This window comes from Onychostruthus taczanowskii, unplaced genomic scaffold, assembly GCF_017590055.1.
Source record: "Onychostruthus taczanowskii isolate IOZ18803 unplaced genomic scaffold, ASM1759005v1 scaffold3, whole genome shotgun sequence".
Taxonomy (NCBI): domain Eukaryota; kingdom Metazoa; phylum Chordata; class Aves; order Passeriformes; family Passeridae; genus Onychostruthus; species Onychostruthus taczanowskii.
The window spans coordinates 1,358,181-1,377,886 of record NW_024500349.1 but is presented as its reverse complement, the minus strand read 5'-3'; the positions used below and the strand labels follow the sequence as shown (position 1 = coordinate 1,377,886).

Sequence of the window (19,706 nt, the reverse complement as noted above, 5' to 3'; positions counted from 1 at the left end):
AGCACATCTTTTTAGAAACCTTCTACTGACCATTGACAAAAGCTCTTCTGCTCCTGCCTGTCTTTCCTGAAGCTTTTTGCTATCATCCCAGGTTTACTTCCAGAGGCTCCTGTGTCCTTCAGCCCAGCACAGTGAAGAGCCATATGTCTATTCTGGAAAAAGGTGTGTCACAGCACAGCAGACACCCAGGGTGGTCTCAGTGCTCCAGAACTCCCCTTACCCCACTGACTACATGGCAGATAGCTAGGATAAAATAAGAGGTGTCCTTTGTATCCAGCACTGCAGGGCTCAGCCCCTGCTCCAGCACATGCTGCAAGGTCTGGCAGGGGAACATAAGTGAGATCACCCTGTCCACACAGGAGAGGTGAGGGGACACTGCACCAGCTGGTTGAGGGAGCAGTTTCCTCTGGCACAGCTCTGTATCTCCTTTCAGTACACTGTGCTCACACTGTACTCACTGGCACAGGCCAGTTTTTCTATAATCTAGCTAAAAGGGTAATTTCATTATTCCCTTTTCTGTGTACACTGTAAGACAGCACTGACAACTGATCTGGCATCATTTGCTTCCAGGAAGAAGAAAACTGTGCACATTGTCTCTTACACAGTGTTGTACTTTTCCTTTCTAACAGCTATTCCAGCCTCTGGCTGATGAAATGCACATCTCCCCTTGTTCAAAGTAATGACTGTATGATACCTGATCACAAGATCAATTACTTCACTTTTTGTGAAAAAGCATTTGCTTCCTAGTGACTTGATTGACTGCTAAGAAAAGTTATCTTAGATATTTAAGAGAAAAAGATTTGCCCATGATAAGTCATTAACATATCTGCATTTTTATTTTAATGGTTATTCCTTGATAATGGCTTACTCAGAGGCATAAGCTATAGTAAAATTAAAATTTAGAATTTTATAATGATACAGAAGTGTTATTTCAATCTACAGGAGTAGACAGTGTATGTAGAAGTGAGTAAGGTAAGTCTTCAGAAGTAAGAGAAATTCTCCCTGTGCTTGATTCTGAGCATTAATTTTGCCCACTGGAGTAAACCTCTGCAGGCAAAGTGTTTAGCAGAAGGAGAAAGATTTGCAGGTTAAATAGAACTTTAAAAGGAAACAGGACCCTAACAGTAAAGAAAAGTTATGTTAAAATACTAGGTGGTGAATCACTCTGCATGTAAATCCTTCTTCTTCCTGCAGTAAAGCTGGCATTGGTGAAATTTTTGAAGGCCACCAAGGACCTGTCACAGGAATCAACTGTCACATGGCAGTGGGTCCAATAGACTTTTCCCATCTCTTTGTCACATCATCATTTGACTGGACAGTGAAATTGTGGACCACAAAGGTAAGAAATCCAAGTTGGGCTGGGACAAGTAATTCTACTTGGGAACATGCTGTTGTCAGAAATATTTTAATACTCTCAATCAAGTCCTAAGAACCAATTAATTGTAATGCTGTGATTAGAATGAGCATGTGATAGAATTGTAAGTAAAATATATAGCTAGTGTAACAACCCTCAATCATATTTGCCCTGGAGCATACCTTGCCATTTAGCAGGCCTTCATTTCAGTGTTAACCCTAGTGCTGAGCAGTTTCACAAGGCAAGGAGAAGAGGATGTCTTGTACTGCCAGCCATCAAAAAATCCATTCAGCACTCCCTGTGCAGGCTAAATTGCAAGGTTAATATTATGCGCCATGGTGGTGCAGGAGCAGGAACAGCTTCCTCTGATGAAGCAACAGGGGAAGTGCACATACAATTTAGTGCAATCAATATCACCTGCAAAATTCACTGCTGGAGGAGTCTGTGATAGCCAAAAGGTATAAAATGTCCCAATGACATTAGACACTGGAAGCAGGGAGGAAGCACATGCTGGAACTTACATTGATGACCACCAGGGATCTGCTGCTGACTGCTCTGTGGCTGTCTGTCCATGACCTCTTTCAGAGGGAGCAGCAGAAGAGCAGAAATGGCACAGTCCTGTGGAACTTTGAAACCCCAACACTCCATGGGACAGACTAAACAGACCAACCTGATGGATCATACAGGCTGAGTAAAACAGGACAATGAGATGTAAAGTCCTAATTATATAAGTAATCTACATTTATTTTTTTATACACCAGAGTAGAGAACTGCCCTCCAAATGTCAGTTCTTGCCTTAACCAAGTCGCTTTTATGCCTGCATTTGTTTCACATCTTGAGCTGCACCCGGCAGAGTTCCCGTACTGGAAGCTGACCACAGTCAGGAAGTATCTCAGCATGTGCTCATCCAAGACATCAGGGCTTGGAGATTCTAGAACAGATGCACAGCAAATGTAAATATGAAAGTGATCAGAAGGGCTCATGTGACAGCCTTGTGCTGGAAAAAGAAACAGTTACCTGGATGGTAACTTGAATCAGCTTCCATAGTAGCTTCCCAGTGCTTTTGTTAATGGCCTGATCCAATGTTTGTGCTAATTAACAGGTATCTTTTCCTAATCAGCAATGACCACAGGTGTTGGTTTTGTCTTGAGCATTGCACTTCAGGAAAGTCATAATGAGAAAGGTGCATGATTTGCCTAATTCACATGTAACTAAATTCATCACTAGATTCAGCCTGAACCAATGCAAAAGTAATCCAGAGGAGTGGACATGGGAAGGCTGGAATGGGTCTGGGATGGTTCCTGGGTGGTAAATGTTAGAAAAGGCTGCAGGACAGCCAGGGGATGGACAGCTTAAATGTTGGCTCAGTGGGGTTAGATAGGCTGTTTGGTGGGTGAGACAAGGGAGTCCTGGGCAGTGATGACTTCCCTTGGGAGCAAGGGAATATTGGAGTGTTGAAGCTGAAGCTGAGTAAGGGGAGAAGAATTTGTGGGGAGTGCAGGGAAGATGAAAGGCAAGTATTGAATTCCAATCACACATGTACAGAAAAGTCTTGGATTGGTATTTAGCTGTCAGCTTGAGGCTGAATATGGCAATAAGGGTCTCATTCATCTGCAGCTTAAATGAAATTACATTAAGGGATAATAAAGCCTGATTTTTATTTTAAAGTCTTGGGATTTTAGAAGTTAGTAGTAACACTAACACAGCACATTTTAGGCACAAAGACGCTGCAGATAGTAATACACAGTTATCCTTGTGGAATATTTCAGTGCCAGAATGGTTTGGGTCTGATTTTGTTCAAGACAATCAGTTTTCAAAGAACCAAACCATTTAAATTTCTGATATCTATCAAGCTGTGGCTTGTCTGGCAAGAGAGGCTTCCTGAGAAAGCTGTTTGAGCTGGGTGAGCTGTGATGTGCATGTGACACACCACAGCACCGCTCAGACCTGGAAGCTGCATTGCTCTTTTGGATCACTCACTTTCTTCTGGAGCAGGTTTAAGCAGCAGCAGCAGCCCCAGGCTGCTGCCCTGCCAGCCACTGCCCTGTGAAAACATCCTCTGAGACACTAGACAAGTTCTTGAATTGTGATGAATGTTTTCTTTTTCTCCCCATTCAGCTGCATCAGAAGTTTATTTCCATATTGTCTGAATAATTTTCTTGGCTGGAGCTACTACATATTTAAGGCTCTCTTTGTTCAGTTCTCATAGTCAAGGCTCAGTCAATCAGTGGGCTCTGAAAAAAAAATAGTGGATTGATATAAAGTATTAAGTGCTTCTGCTGGCTAACACGATTTTAGTCGGTATTCGTTTATTCCTTTAGTTTCTTATTTGTAAATTTAATCTCCCTAACAGCATCCAAAGCCATATTGCTTTCCTGCTTCTACCAGCATTGTCTACTTAATCCTGTGCACATTATCCTCTTTGGTCATGAAATTCAATTCCTTTCTGTTTCACAGGTTCAGAGTCAATGTCCAATTGTAAAGTGAACCATAAAAGCTTTGTGTTTTTATTGTCTATTGATGTTGTGTAGCATCCTGGGGTGCTTACAAGAAAGGCACTTTCATAGCAGGCATTTGACTGATGGATTGAAAGCACCATCTTCCTTAAAAACTCTCACTTTACATTTTATAATGTTTTTGTGGTTAACACATTTTCTAGCTAAAGGCAGTTCAACCAGGTGACTGAGAATAAGATTTTCACTAGCGGATGAATGAGCGTTTTTTAGATAACACTAACACAAGGTTCATATTATCATCCATCACATTAGCCAAAAATTAGATCCCTGTGTGAATAGCAAGCAACCAGAAGCAACAGGAAAAGAAACAGAATTTGCAAAGATAGTTGCTTGATAACCACGGCATTACCTGGTTCCTCATAAAGTTAATACGGCTTTCACCTTGAATTCGTGCTACGCCATGTGAGCAAGTCTGGGATGCAGAGCTGTCAAAGGGAAGTCCCGATGTGAAGTGTCTGTGGAGCTCTGCCCTTAATTAGGTAGTGTTGGTACGATGCTTTGAAGAGGTAAAGTGCTAAGTGGAAATGCTAAGTGTTGTTAATTAATTAAACACTAATCCTCATGAATGAATAGCATGAGGTTAAATAATGAAATGTAAGTATTGTTATTATTACAGCAATTGCTGTTTGGAGAGCAAATTTTTTGATATTGTGTCAAGAGATGGAAGCTGTCTTGGAATTGTTAAAACATAGCAAAACATAAGCTGGCTTCAGCTAAAGCCTAGAAGATGGTTTGTTTGCTGCTAAGGGTGTTAATAAGGGTCTGAACAGAGAGCTGGATTTTGTTAGCTTTTTCATCCTTCACATGCCTTCTTTAGCTCTTATCCTTCCACTGAGGAGAGGTGCTAATGACTAATTTTCTCCTCTTGCACCTATGCCTAAATCGTGCTCAGATAAGCAGAGACTGGAATAACTGTAAAACATTGCTGTATCCCCATCCGTGCTTGTCTCCCTCTGCCCAATGTTTAAGTAATGGTGGTAATGCCAAAATCAGAAGGAGGCTCAGAGGTGAGCAGACTGGTAGTAGGGCCACCACATAACCATTAGCAGGGTCTAATGGAGCCTGAGGTCACGTGTGCCCTCAGTGACAGATTACCCATTGTGTGTCCATGCTCAGTTTTGCTTTGCTAGTACGTGCATCAATGGCAGTGCCTTCCTCGTGCCTTTCCTTTGTCTTTTTTTTTCTTATGCTCTTCACATGCTGCTCTTCTCTTCTGTATGCTCTGCTGTTCCAGTCTTTTGAGCTTTTTTGAGAAACCACATTTTAAACAGCAAACATTCCCATTTCTATGCTATGTGTCGTCACATACATCTCTGTACCTTGAATATCTTATGCTCATGTGCTTGCTGACAACCTGGGTACGACCCAGTCCTTCTGTCTCTTGGAGCAAATTATTTTACCTCTTACACCTTCCTATCAGCATGCAACTTCAGACTCCACTGGTTTTCATTTGGCCTAGAGTTGAACACCATCTCCTCCAAGGTCCAGCTGAAGCCTACCTTTAGAAAAATGCAAAGAAGCATGTGGTGCTGGTGGTGTTGCTACAGACAGGTACCTCTGCCCTTCCCCAAAAGCCTTGCTGGTAGGATCTGATCAGATTCACTTAATAGACCAAATTTACTGTGATGGAAAAGGGTATTGCAGAATGAACCAGGGTCACCTTTGGGCCATATCTTCTCACATTATCATGTAAGGCATTTTAGATGACTCTTCATATGAAGTTGGATCCTCCTGAATCTTTTATTATGTAGAGCTTCCACACTTTGGTTTCTTATGCAGCCACTGGAAAGCAGTAACAGTACTGCATACATAAGACACCTCTTGGAGAGACCACCATTCCTGCCCCCCACTGTCTGTGCAGGAGCCCAAGTCTGGCAGATGATCAGTTGCTGTAGCTTTTGGTGGCTTTCTTGCATCTGAGCAGCCTCAGGCCATATCTAAACCAGCAAACGTGTCAGCACTTTTGAGCTCCCAAGTCTGTCTTCGTATCCTGGCTTTTCCCAAACCACTACCAGGAAGGAATCAGCCTCTTTATCCCATACCACATGCACATATACATATGCACCTTGATTTGCAGCCAGAATCCTGTGGAATCCTTTACTTCTCCTCCCTTTGACTGATTTTGGTGGATCTCAAATGTCTACCTCAAGGGACAATTTCCCTCCTCTTAGTTTGGATACCTGACTAGAATGGTCTCCCTCACTGATGCATTACCACACAAAGCTCCTTCTTTTCTCTTTGATAAAAGCAATTAAAATTGTTGATTTGATTAATCACTGCCTAAATGTCAATTTTATCTGATTATAGGGAATGACAAAGGATAATAAAATAGCATGCTGGGATTTCATGGAAATGGTCTCTCTGTGGTGTGAGTTCAGAATTTTGAGTTTGATCCAAAAATAAGTCAATGAATGAATTTGCTTCAGAGCACACTTTCTGTCAGAAGGCCAAGCTGACTTGGGGAAGAGGGTGGAGTTGCCTGTTCAGACAGGATTTTTTTAGGTTTTGCCCTTTACCTCTGGAGCCAGAGGTCTGGCTCTTACCCAGCTGTTAAAAAAAAAAAAAAAAAAAAAAAAAAAAAAGGAAAGGTATTTTCTCAGTAATTTTAAAGAGCAAAACCAAAGTGAAGTCAGGTGCCTTGAAATCAGTCCCAAGTCCTTCACTTGAAATACTTCTCATTATTTCAGTTGCCTGTGTAGCCATATTTGGTAAGTGTTAGGAAAATATTAATCAGCTGGCCAACATGCTTAATTTACTGACATGAGACATGGTGCTTCTTTGTAATACATTTAGTGAACAATGGCACACACACAAATAAAACAGTCATCTAAAATACTGAGTACTAAAAACTGAGTGGGCTAAACTGTATTTTAGAAAACCCTAATATAAATCCAGCTGTAGCAGTGAAAGCTCTATTTGCACAGGGAAAGCAGAATTGGATTTCAGGAGCTTATATAATCTGTGCAAAACAAAGTCATCATTCCTTTTTTTCCCTGAAATCAAAATGCAAACCTCCCACTGACAGTTCTGTTGCAGAATTACACTGGAGGATCAAGCTCGCAAGGAAATAGTGAAGCATTTCAGGACAATTATCAGTATATAAAGCCTAGGACTTCTTCCCTAATGGAAATTTTCTCCCACCTGCTTCAGGCAGCCATCCTTTCTCTGCCATGTGAGAGACTTTTGTTATCAGTAAAAAAAAAAAAAAGGACCTGTGTTCAAAGTCCTACAAGATGAAGTCGTCTTCAGTAAGAATTAGCCTCAAAACCACTGCTTGCTGACCAAAGCTCTGCAGGCATCCTGGTGGCAGCAGCTACAAATACTAATCTTGACTGTTAGCAGACAGTGCTGTAACATCAGCTGTGTCAGCCATCCTGCAATGCTCCTCGTGCTCCTGCTTCCTGGCAGCTGAATGCAGCAGCAGGGTCACCTGAAAGCCTGCAATGGGCTGAGTACACACGCAAGGCTGGGCCAGGTACCCTGCGACGAAACAGCGTTTTCCATTAAAAAGAAAATTTGACTTTTTAGGGGCCTCATACTGAATGTTCCCGTCAGAATCACAGGGGTGGGACCCAACCAAACCATAGCTACATTATCCCACTCCTCTCCTCGCCTTGCAATTTGAGCTAAACTACCTCTCTTTAACAACTTGAGGCCCGAAGCAGGGACACCAGTGCCACTGACCCCCGAAGAGGTACATGCAGGACCTCAGGGCATGCCACTGCCCCTCCTGCATGGCAGGAAAGCACTAGTGCACCAATCCAGCTTCTCCCAAATCATCTCAGCCACTTTCCAGCTCTGCTTCCTTGTCCCATCTGTGAGGGGGATAAACAAGGAGTGATGATTGAAGGTAGAAGACCAAATTTGCCCTTCAGTGTTTCACTCTGTGTTTCCTCTGACCAGGATTTAGGAATTCTTCCATCAACATGCCTTGCTTATAATTTTTAGCAAGTCCCTCAAGAGCTTCTCTGAAAAATAATCCTGAAATATAGTAATATAAAGGCAGGAGTATGAACTACACAAACTATGAATCAGTTTGCTAGGCAAGGGCAGTAGGACTTTCTATAGTGTTCTGAGCTTCTTAAAAGAAAGTGAGCCATTTTAAGAAGAAGTTAGAAATTCTAAAAGAAAACAATAGTATTTCTAAAGAAGTCTTTTGACACAAATGCATATTTAGTAGTTCAGGAAGAAGTACTGTCCTGCTTAGAGCATGTTTTAGATAAAAGGTGGAAAACTTGATTACCATTTAGCGATGAAGTCAGCAGTCTGAGGAAATACAGAACAAATGGCAGATACCTGTATAGGCTTTTCCAGTGTTGCTGTCTGCACATGCCTCCAGTTTGATGTGGGTGAATGAAGCAGAGAATATTAAACCTCACAGAGTGGAAACCCATAGGCACAACTCTTGTAATTGTGGAATAAGAGGGGCTCCACATTAGGAATTAAACTGGATGATCTAAACAAGAATACACCAGCCTGGCCAACAGGAACTAGGATTTAAGTGAGCTGGGGAACACTGTAAGCCAGTCTGCCTTACATACATTCTGATGTTTTTAAAGTTCATCCATTGCAAGAAAATCTTCTAAATCATTTAAATTTACAGTAGGCTCAAGTAATGCACATTTATATCAAACTCACTGAAAATAGTTCCTCAGCTAATATGCAGTAGTAAAGAAGAATGGCATTCTTTCTGCTTTTTTTTTTTCTTTAGAAAATGAAAAGGTATTTCTCTGTTGGGTAAGTGGAAAGGCATGGTAGAAGAGAACTTTGGAAGTACAGTAGCACAGACAGAATGTGTTGCACCTCTGCTGAGTACTTAAAGAGTTAAGAAGGATTAACCACATAAGTTTACCTGTCAGTAAAACTAGCTTCTAGGCTATATCCACAGATTTCAAAAGCTCTGCTGTTTGAATTTCTGATGCTCTTAAAAGACAAGTGCTGTCTGACTTTCCAAGTTCTTTTATTTTTTTCTTCATACCATGGTATTAGACATTAAGATCAGTTCTCATTAAAACCGCCTGTGCCAATCATCAAACCTTTATTCCTTTTCTTCCTTCTTTTATACTCACTTGTGGTGCTTTGACTTTGAAGGAAACCACAAAAATGTAATCATCAGGTTATCTCCAGACTTGGTCTGCTCTCATAGCCCCTTTCCTTTTGGTCTTACCCTTGTCCCCTCCTCTATCCATAACAATTCCCACATGTTTATGCAAAAATATTGGACTTTCTTTTATTATTGACAATTAAGAAAGGCAACTGTTTTGGCATCTCTGAAAGAACAATAATTTCTAAAAGTGAACAGTTTTCAGCTTTGTCTGTCTGCAACTTTTAGAATGCCAAAGCCCAATCAGTGTAACCATACTACAGCACTTAAACAAAAGGGTTGTGAAGAGTGTAGGGATCATTTCCACTCATCTCTTCCCCCCTGTTGCTTCTGAGTCTAAAACTTAAGCTGGTTAGCTTGCCAATCAAGTCAGTTTAGACTTGATTCAGTGACCTAGTAGTTATCTGACAGTGAGGTGCCACAACATACAGATAGGTCACAGCCCAGTGAAATGTTCTTTGAGTCCCAGAGGTTCATCTGCAATCCAGCACTGACACTGACTGCCAGAAGGAATTTTCAGGCAGGTAAAGGAGTTTTTACTCATGTGACTCAGTTCAAGTACCTCAGTTAGCCAGTGACATTGGGTGGCTAAAGCTGAACATGACCCTTTTGCTTTCCCACTGCCATCCTTTGAAGGTCTGGCTAGTCCTGGAAAAGGTGGAGCAGGCTACAAGTTGTGAGTTGTAAGGTACTGGGGGCTGTAGGATAATGATACCCTTTGTGGAGAATGCAGACAGGCTTTGCTGAGCCATCAGGGATGTACCTGTAACTACTCACTCTGATTTATGACATCTAGTAACAACAGTTCCTGGGAATGCTGTAACTTTTAAAAAATGAGCATAAACTGAACTAAGTCAAGGCCCACAAGTATAGCATCCAAGCAGGAGCTATTGGATAATCCTAGATTGCTGTAACTATTAGGAAACAGATTTGGGAGAAACATGATAGTCCAGAACTGGCAAAATTCCTGTGGAGATCACTCAGTCTGAATGAAACCAGGGCCTCTTTGACTCCATACAAACAGAGAGAAAACATGAAGGCTTACAAAAGCAGTAGAGCCTTATACAGAGCCGAGGACTGAACTCCTCACCACAAGAGGAATGGACGAGTAACCCTAAACAGCTAACAGCTGGTGTCCCAAAAAGGACACCATTGAAGGGGGAAAGGTCAAGACCAGAGTAAAGCCAATTTGATGAGTATTTGACTCAATATTCCCAGCAGCTTTTAGTTTCTGCTGTGCTGTCTGCATATTTTGAGTTGGCCTGGTTAAGTGGCACCATCAGAAAGGAAACAGTGAGCCTGGATTCAGCAAAATACTGAGGTCTTTTCCAAGATGGAGAAGACTGGGCCTATAAAACACTGAACAAGCTCAGATCCTATCCTGAGAAGTTCCACAAGCTGTGCCCTGTCCCAGTTTCTTTCACATCATCTAGTTAGTGTGACACAGCAGCACTCACTTTAAAGAAAGACCTTCTTTAAAGATTGTACCTTCCCTATGTGTTATCTCTGCTGGAAGAAATGTCTTTCTTTGACACCATTTTGCACGTTTTGGAGTTTTTTTTTAATTAATTAAGACTATTTATAGAATACTTGGTCTCACAGGGACCAAGTTCATAGAATCATAGAATGGTTTTGGTTAAAGGGTCTGTAAAGATCATCTCATTCCCATCTCCTGTTCCCTGGTTTGTTCAAGGGCCAAAGAGAGGAACAGTCACTGCTCAGGACCACTCTGGCTGTGCTCTTCCCAAGTGCCTGAAACCCTGAGCTTGAGCCTAAACAGACAACATTAGCTTGTTCAAAAAGTTTCTATGCCAAGGACTAATGAATGTATCATATTTGCTGTGCACCTAGAGAAACAAAATCAGCTTGAATCAACTTGCAAGTACTGCACAATACTGATGGCTGCTGTTAATATGGTGAGAGCCAGAAGTATGGTGTTTGGCTTGTCACCTTTAGAACAGAAGACACTGAATAGCAAGAAAGAAGTGGAGACAGCAGAGTGTGTGGTGTCACCACACACCTGTACTGCTGAAGGTACAGTCTAGGAAAGTACCTTTAAGTGGAGCTGACACCCACAGAAATTATGGCAAAGTGTATAAAAGTGCTCGTTTCATGAAATGGGCAAAGCCAATAGTTTTTTCCATGGCTTTTTAGAAGTCAGATGCTAGTTAAAACCTGTGTATATGTATACATTCCTTTATATGGATAATTAGCTACTTCATGTGTGGCGCCTCATGGATTAAAGAAAATTCTTCTATGCAAATAAGTGGAATAGACTGGTCAAATTTATATGTGTAAAAACCCCCACTTTTATATAAATGTGTAGAATTTATTTAGGTGAGCTTCTTATTTCACAGACAAGTCTTACTTCCAAGACAGCCAATGGGTACATAAAATGTTCACTCTTCATTGTCCTCTTAAACGATGCCTCTATAAAAACACTGAGGATAAATGATTGATAACATATTTAAATAAATGAGAAAAAACCCCACATGTCTTGGAATTGACTTTTTGCTTTTTCCACTAAATGCTCAAATCATCTCCTTTTGGAATCAATGGCAAAACTCCATTGATTTTTAGGGCTGTATTTTCACCCTACATTCTTCTTTTTCAGTAATAAGTAGATTTGACCCAAGTTTTTCTGAAGATACTGCTTTCAACTATTTCTTCTGTTCTACAGAATAACAGAGTGGGTTGATATTTAAGAATGAAAGCTCATCAAGTTTAAATTTCAGTTGTTTTATAATAATAGCCATATGTTAGTTATGGATTGTGTAGGTCTGAAGTTTTGGTAATTTAAAACTGCTTTAAAGTGACCTTTACATGGTTCCACATTTCAACATTTTCTAAAAGCAGTCGGTAGAGGTTCTTACTCATAAATCGTTGCATTACAAAGTCTGCAGGCCTGGGCCCATAGTAAGGAAGAGGCTCACAGTAAGGAAGTCCTGTGAACATTTATACACACAGCTAAACTCAGAAATGGAGTCTTCACAATGAAATCCACATAACTGCTCTCAGACCAGGATGAAATGGCAACTTTCAAAAAAGGCCAGTCGCTGTTAGTGTTGGAGACAGGATACGAAGCAAGATGGACCTTACGCAGTTGTTGTGCTCTTCTCTGGTTAAATAGTGCAAGACAGTGTGGGAAATACTTTCTCTTTTTTTCACTGGCAGCTAGTCAGGCTGGGAAGACAGTGATATTGGGGGCAGTATGAAGGTGTAGCTCAGCTCCATTACCACTGCCTGATTTCTGCCATATGATTTCTCCCTGAATTCCCAGCCACACTGCAGCTCATCTTGCCTTTTGGTAGGGCTGCTCACAATCCTACAATCTTTTATTTCTTTGCAGTGCTCCACACCCTATTCTGCTCCATTAATTTGTGTGTCATTCCTTGCATGTCTGAGATCTTTCTCAAAAGCTGTATTATTCCTGTTGTCCACTTTGCCTCTGACTTTCTATCTGACTGAATATTTCCACTGTTACGGTAAAGGCATTTCATTTTTGGTATTTGAGGATTTTCACCTCACATCCCAGAACCTTAAAAGTGTTTTTATTTTGATAACAGGGAAACAGAAGCACATCAGCTAAAGCTATTTCCCAGAGACTACCCAACATGCGTACAGCAAGATATAGACTAGAACCAAATCTCCTGACCCTTCCTTCTAATGCCTCGGTCTTTAGGCATGAAGTGGAAGATAACGTAACAGAACTAAAAAAGCCATTTAAAAAGTGCCACGCTCAAGATCAAAACAAGTTTTGATATGCTGACAAAAAGGAAATGCTGATTGAAATCTGCACTGGGTTGATTGATATCTTAATAGGCCCTTAACTTCTGTGGAATTTTGTTACTTCTCCCATGACATTAAATTTTAAAGTGCTGTATGTGCAGCACTTTTCCCATGAATAAGAAAAATACCATCCATCTGGCAGTTGACCAGATTTCTTTTTCTTTTGGTATACTACTATCTTCAATGCCCACCATGATTTAGACACCTGATATATTTGAACCTATATTAGATGTTTTCAGTGAAAACCCACAGTGCAGCATTGGGAATCCATGTAGCTCCCACTAAATACTATTTCCTAGCTCACAGTTGTGAAGATTCGCTTTCAAATTTCCTATTAAATACCTCTGCCTCCTCAAAAGTTTGGTGTTCATTTGGCCCTAAACCCTGGAAAAGCTTTAGCACAGGCACGCAAGTAATTCCATAAACACATGTAAGTAAGTCCACTGATAATGTAGTAGGCAGACACACATGTGTTTGGAGAAAAAGACCTTCTTCAGGAATTAAAATATTTTTTGTAATTTTTTTCATTTTCTTTTGCAAAACTCCAGCCTGTGAAAAGAAATTTAAATGGTGTAAAAATTCGAGGTAATATGATCAAGCTCTGATTTCATTTCATTGTTACACAAAATGTTTGCTAGTCTTAAGAAATGGACAAAAACCATTAGGCCAGTTACAAAAATTTGAGACCCAATCCTGTAATCAAAGCATCTTTCATTAATTCAAGCAGAGGAAAACCCAGCCTTTGGACTAAATCCCTATGTATTTTCAGTATGTTTGTAAATGACAGAGTCATGTAATTAAACCTCTGAACACTTCCAGTAATTTTTTGTGATACCTGTGGTGGCCAGAAATATTACAGAACTGTTTACAACACGGTGCAGCAACAGCAACACACCACATCAACCCTCAGAGACATGGCAGCACAGAGATGGACACACGCCTGTCCCATGTGCTGTGCTTCCAGCCCCAAGACCCATCCAAGCACCATGGGATGCAAGAGGACCAAAACCACAGCTAGCAAGGACCTGTCCGTAAATAGATGTCAAACCAACTGCATTATCGCTTTAAATTAATAACATATGAGAGGAAAGTTATATACCAATTGCAATTGGTCACTCCACTTTCTTGGAAAAATAATGCATGGCTATGCATTGAGGCACCCCGGACAGTGTTTCCTTTGTAAAATGCACGAGGGTGCATTCCAGAGGGACCTGAGCGGGATGTTCTACGGGTGCGACCTGGACCCTTACAGGCCCGCTCAGTGATGCTGCATTTCCCGGGGCCGGGGACCGCGGGGGGACCGGGGCGCCCGTCCCGCCGGGCCGCGCTCGCCGGGGAGCGGCAGGGAACGGCAGGAGGAGGGAGGCACTCGGGGAGACCCTCGGAGAAGCCCCATTGTTTAGATTTCTGTCATAAGCCATGAGAATACTTAATTTCTTTCATCTCTGGAGTTTTCATTATCATTCAAATTTCATTTTCCATTAATTGATCGGGGATTAGCGAAGCCATTATGCAAAAATTAAAAGACAAGCCAGATGCGATGAATAATTCATGAGGGACAATTACACTTTATTCCTGGTGCACTTCCTAACTTCCCTCCGACTCCCCGCCTGCTGCAGATGACAGCCTTCCCTCCCTCCGGAGCTGCCTCCCTCCCTCCCTTCCGTGCTCCGTGCCCGCTGCCTCCCGCACCGCCCCCCGCACCCCCTCCCGCCGCCGGGGTGCCGGGCGGGAGCGGGCGCTCTCCCCGCCCCGTCATCCGCGCGTCCCACAGCCCTCACACCGGGCATCTCATTTATCCCACCGGACAGTTGTTGCCCCATTAAAGCGCAGTCCCGCCCTTCGCGGAGGACCTTTCATCTAGGGAAGTTTTATGACACTTTATAAATGTGCAAAGTTTTTAATTAGACTCGCCAGACAGCCCCAGGCAGCACTAGCGCCACGAAGTCTTCATGCCGCTCTCTGCTTTACAGCACAACAAGCCGCTCTACTCCTTTGAAGACAATGCCGACTATGTCTACGATGTCATGTGGTCGCCAGTGCATCCCGCGCTCTTCGCCTGCGTGGACGGGATGGGGCGCCTGGATCTGTGGAACCTGAATAACGACACCGAGGTGAGGCGGCTCGGCGGCGGTGGGAAGGCGCGGGCGGGCGGGCAGCGGGGCGCCGGGCGAGACCTTAACCCTGTGAGAGCCGGCACTGCCCGGCACCCTCGCCATCCTCCCCGCCGGGCTCCGAGGGGCGCCGCGCTCCCTCGGGGCGGGGACAACCCGGCGTCGGCCGCCGCCCGCGCCCCGGGGCGCGGCGGGGAGGGGAGGGGACGGGAGGGGGCGGGGAGGGGAGGGTACGGGAGGGCAGGTCCCGCTGCCGGGGGCGCCCGCCCGTCCCCCTCTCCCGCCTGCCGTCCCTCCTTCCCTCCCTCCCGCCTCCCTCGCTGCCTCCCCTGCGGCGGGGCTGGTGCGCTCGGTACCTGTCAGGGGCGGGAGCGCCGGCTCCGGCACCCGCGGCAGAAAGCCAACGCAATTAAATGCCGCGGTGCCGGCTCGGGAGGAGGCTCCTTCCCCCTCTGTTATTTTAAGGTGCACTTTTAAACCGCGCCCGTTCTGCAGGTTTGGGTTTTTTTATCCCCTCACCCCGTTTGTGACGCTCCGAGAGGCAGGTTAGCCATTCCGGCCCCAGCGCAGGGGTCACACCTTGGCCGCGCCGCCGCTGACTGCCAGCGGGACCGGGCTCCTCTTGGACTGCGGGACTTGCTCTCCCTCTGAATTTATTTATCCTCTGCGCCACATTCGCTGGGGAATGTAACTTGGAAGCTCCATGCCAGTGCCTCCAGAGTATCAGAAACCAAGTGTGTGCCCCTGCATCTCCCCTCACATCCTGCCTTTGAGTCGCTTGGTACCCTGCTTCAGTCTTTTAAAACGCAGGGCATCTCTCTCACATGTTATTTAGGGCTTTACGCGCTCACCCCTTTTTATCTTTAAACTTTGATGTGGAACTTAAAGGTACAAATGCAAATAACTACCTTTTCACCGCTATTAGCTAAAGAGTGGGGATCATTGGAAAGGAAAAGGTCTCGCGTTTGAATTTCACTGGTGGGAAAGGATTAATCAGAGCACTCTTAGCAAAGATTGAGACTGATAAACACTGTTTTTTAAAAAGTATCTTTCTGAAAAACATCGGGTTTTTCCTCTTATTATTTCAATTTTTTAAAAACACCAGAGGCTTAAATTGATGCTGGTTTTTTTGGATTTGCGTTTCACCCAAAAATGATTTTCAGAAAACCTGTTACCACCTGAGGTCAATCTTAAATGGCCAGTAATCAATTTCCAGCACAAAAATTGAACTATTTTTCCATTCAATAAGTCTTCCTTGTTTTTACATAATGCAATGTAAAACTAAGAACAAACAGACTGTAAAAAAATCAAAGGTCACATATTAGCTGGTGAGTTTCTTTTTATGTCCCAAAAAAAAGAGAAGATGGAAGAAAAAGCAGCAGTATTTTCCTCCTTACACCCTATTTTTAATATATATATTTTTTTTTAAGATTAGTTGGATCATTAATATACCTTTCTCATAAACCTGCTATGCGTTTCAGTCAGAGTAAAATACGGACACAGTTTATGGCTTCCAGTGAGTGGTGCTTGCCATAAATAAGCACGGACAGGCAAGAGGAACCAGCACCGGGCACTGCACTGTCAAGGGGAGCACTGAGGCCTTTTGAAGTGCTCTGAGCAGGAAGCAGTGCAGCCTTTTTAATTAGAGCACATACAGCTGGAGGATATTCAGGAGGAGTCTCCTAAGAATTTATTTTGGGAAGGGAGGGACATATCCTTCAGGTGTTCTCATTAATGCAGGCTTAAACACAGAGCATAAAACCCAGCATTTTGAGAAGAAAAAAATACCCTTTCCCCCCAAGTACCAGGGCTGAAATTGAAATCAACTGATGTTTTGCCATTTTACTCAAGGAGGCCATAATTTCTTTCCAAAAAATTAGTCTGGACTGCTTGATCCCATTCCCATCAATAATAAGGCTGTACGTAGCAAACCGCTGCTGCTTTCAGTGTGTTTACATATAAATATATAGGAACATCAAAAAAAAGAATTAATTTCAAGCTTCATCCTGCTTTTATTCTGCATGCAAGGCCACCCCCTGATTTCACAAATTATTTCCGTTCTCAGAGGTCAAAATCAGCTCTCATGTAGGATCAGACTGGAATTATTTCCATGGTATCCAAGCTTTGTGTTTTTATGAGAATCAAATTTGGGTCTCTGGACACAGAAATATAATTTGCTTTCCTTGCTGAGCAGTGATGAAACAAATAAAAAAATCCAGTATAAATTATAAACTGGCAGATTCTGAATAGATGTGAAGTTTTGTTATGCAGGAGAAGCAGCAAGAGTATCTCTGAAAGAGAGACCTGCAAACAGTTCTTGCAAGCATCGTAACTGAAAGTGATCGTTGTTTGCTTTTACGCTCTATCTGGTAGGTCATAATTAGCTAATAATTTTCCAGATTTCTGTAATTGATTATGCCGTTTAAGTCTGCACAGTTATTTGCTAAGAAAAACTCCTTGTCAGCACTTCTGCCTTTGTAATAAGAGATCTTGAAACACCTATTTTTTAGATCGTTATTACTTTTAGATGTCAGATATGTGATGTCAAAGTATTTGTGAAGACAGTAGAAAATGACAGGTCTATTACTGTGTTTAACTGCTAACTATTGATGAAAATCTCTGTGTAAGAACTAGATGTGGTTGTTATTAAGGAGTCCTGGCTTTGTTTCATTTGGGGAATAAGCCACATTAATATTTAGGTATCATTTTGAAAATCAATTAAGAAAACACCTGGGTTTAGTTACAATGTGCTACCTTTAGATTTTTGAATCTCAGCAGAGTTTCCACTAGTGTTGCTGTTGGTACTTATTGGAAACATTTTCCTGAGAGCTAGATGCTTTCTGACCAAATAACTTAGATCATTGGACTGTACCAAGGACTTAATCAGTGTAGTAATTATTTTCAAAAATCTCATTGCAAAGTTGCAAGGCTATTTTTGTACTTCATGTTTATTTTTACATATCAGAAATTATTTTTGTAATAGCAAGGAAAATTACCACGTTTTATTTTATATCTGATAAATGCATATTAAAAAAAGTTGAAAAGAAAAAAAAGTCCTTACCCACTCCATCATTCTTTTGCAAACTGAATATTATTTTTATGGATCAGTGTAGTGAGGTTTGCAAAAAGCTTCAGGATAGCAGATGCTGATTTCTTACTAATGTATCTGTAACATTTATTTTTTGATCAAGATTGGAGAAGATCTGTTGGTGCTTGATGAGTCTTATTTATGTATGAGTTGATACGAAACTGACTTACAAAGTCGCTTATTTCTTCTGTGTTATCCTCTCAGATGTCGTCCTGTTTAGATGTTTCTCAGGTTTTTTGTATATTGTACCTTAGCTTTTAAAGTGTGAGGATGGTGTCTATATCTAGAAACAGCAACAGATGTATTTGCAAGCAGGTTTTGACACTACATAGACGCTAAGAATAATAATAAAAAGCTGTATTCTTATCATGCAGGTTTTTCTGACTGCATCTTTCTTAATCTGTTATCTGTTAAAATTTCATTTCAAAATTGTTTAAAATCTGACAAGCACCAACTTCAGAGAATTTATAAGGTATTTCAAATGTGATTTTAAAAACATAATGCTACCATTATAAATAAACTCTTACCTTGAAATCTAAAATAGGCGTGTGCAATTTAAACTATCACTACTGAGAACAGACTAATCTATTTTAAGATACTATGGTTTGACTATGTTTCTCTTCATATCACTGGAGAAAAGGTTTAATCTTTGGATTTTTAAAGACTGTTTCAGTATTGCTTTTTATTTTGTTAGATAGCTTTGTGGATTAGTAACAGGATTTTTCAAAACCATTAGGTTTTGAAAAAAAGCATGGGTTGTGTCTTGTGTCTGCGGCATTCGTGCTTATTTTTATGTGGAGCACTGAAAGAATGCTGTATTAACAACAACAAAAAATAAACCCCCAAAAACAAAAATCTAAACCATCCCCAGCTCTAGAGTTATGTATTACAGTCTTCTGAAAGATTTTGTGAAAATTCAATGCCTTAAATATGCACTGTATATTTGTACATGAAACATATATCTGTGATCTGCAGTTTTCTGAGAAACGTAGCTGGTTAGTGGCTTAGTCCTCTAAAATGTGGCATTTAGCTCTTTGAAAAAACCCATTCCCAAATGTTATGAAATTAACTTTGGATTTTTTTTTTCCTCAGAAATCTATGATCACAGCACTAAAACTTGCTTGTTTTCTATTGTGATTTTTATCATGGATCAATGACTCCATGTCAGCTTAAGTCCATTGACTCTTCTTAGGTAACAGACCCGGGACAAGGAGTTAGTGCACGCCAGCTTTTTTGGGTAATACTGCCTTGGACAGGACCTAGGCCTTGCACAATGGGAAGATGAGTCCAGTAGTTATTTGCATTTGAATGACTTCCTGAAGGGGGGGAGGATGGTATCTGCTTTCTGATTGGTATCCAGCATTATTTCTACATCATTCTTCGTTCTGCGAACAAAATCTTCCTGCATTTCTCTTGTGGGGCTCAGGACACTACTGTGAAGCCCTTTGCCGAGGTGATGCTTTAGCTGTGGCAGAATCCTTATGCTTGAGGTGCCAGTTGGTTTGGCACCTGGTGTTAGGGTTGGTGAGGGGGAGCAGGGACCTCCAGGGGGAGAGTCAAGGGAAGCAGCCCGGATTCCCGGTCCTTGTCCAGCTGCTGGCGTGGCAGTGCACGCGCTGCGGCTGTAACGAGAGTGTCAGCAAGTCTGCAGAGGTTTGGCTTCCTGCTGTCACTCAGCTGGTGTGACACAATGAAGGCATTAGGGCTGAGGAGGAGACTGGCATAGGAGCTGTACAATGTT

The 19,706-nt window shown here is 42.1% G+C and overlaps 1 protein-coding gene across 10 annotated transcripts in view; it reads left to right on the top strand.

The window, feature by feature from the left end:
- Nucleotides 1-19,706, top strand: part of DYNC1I1 (dynein cytoplasmic 1 intermediate chain 1) — a 212,613-nt gene that overhangs the window by 173,197 nt on the left and 19,710 nt on the right. For all 10 annotated transcript variants that reach the window (XM_041408338.1, XM_041408337.1, XM_041408343.1 and 7 more), the window contains 2 exons: nt 1,195-1,339; nt 14,737-14,877. In XM_041408338.1, the coding sequence (XP_041264272.1) occupies nt 1,195-1,339; nt 14,737-14,877 (286 nt within the window). The remainder of the gene's footprint in view (nt 1-1,194; nt 1,340-14,736; nt 14,878-19,706) is intronic.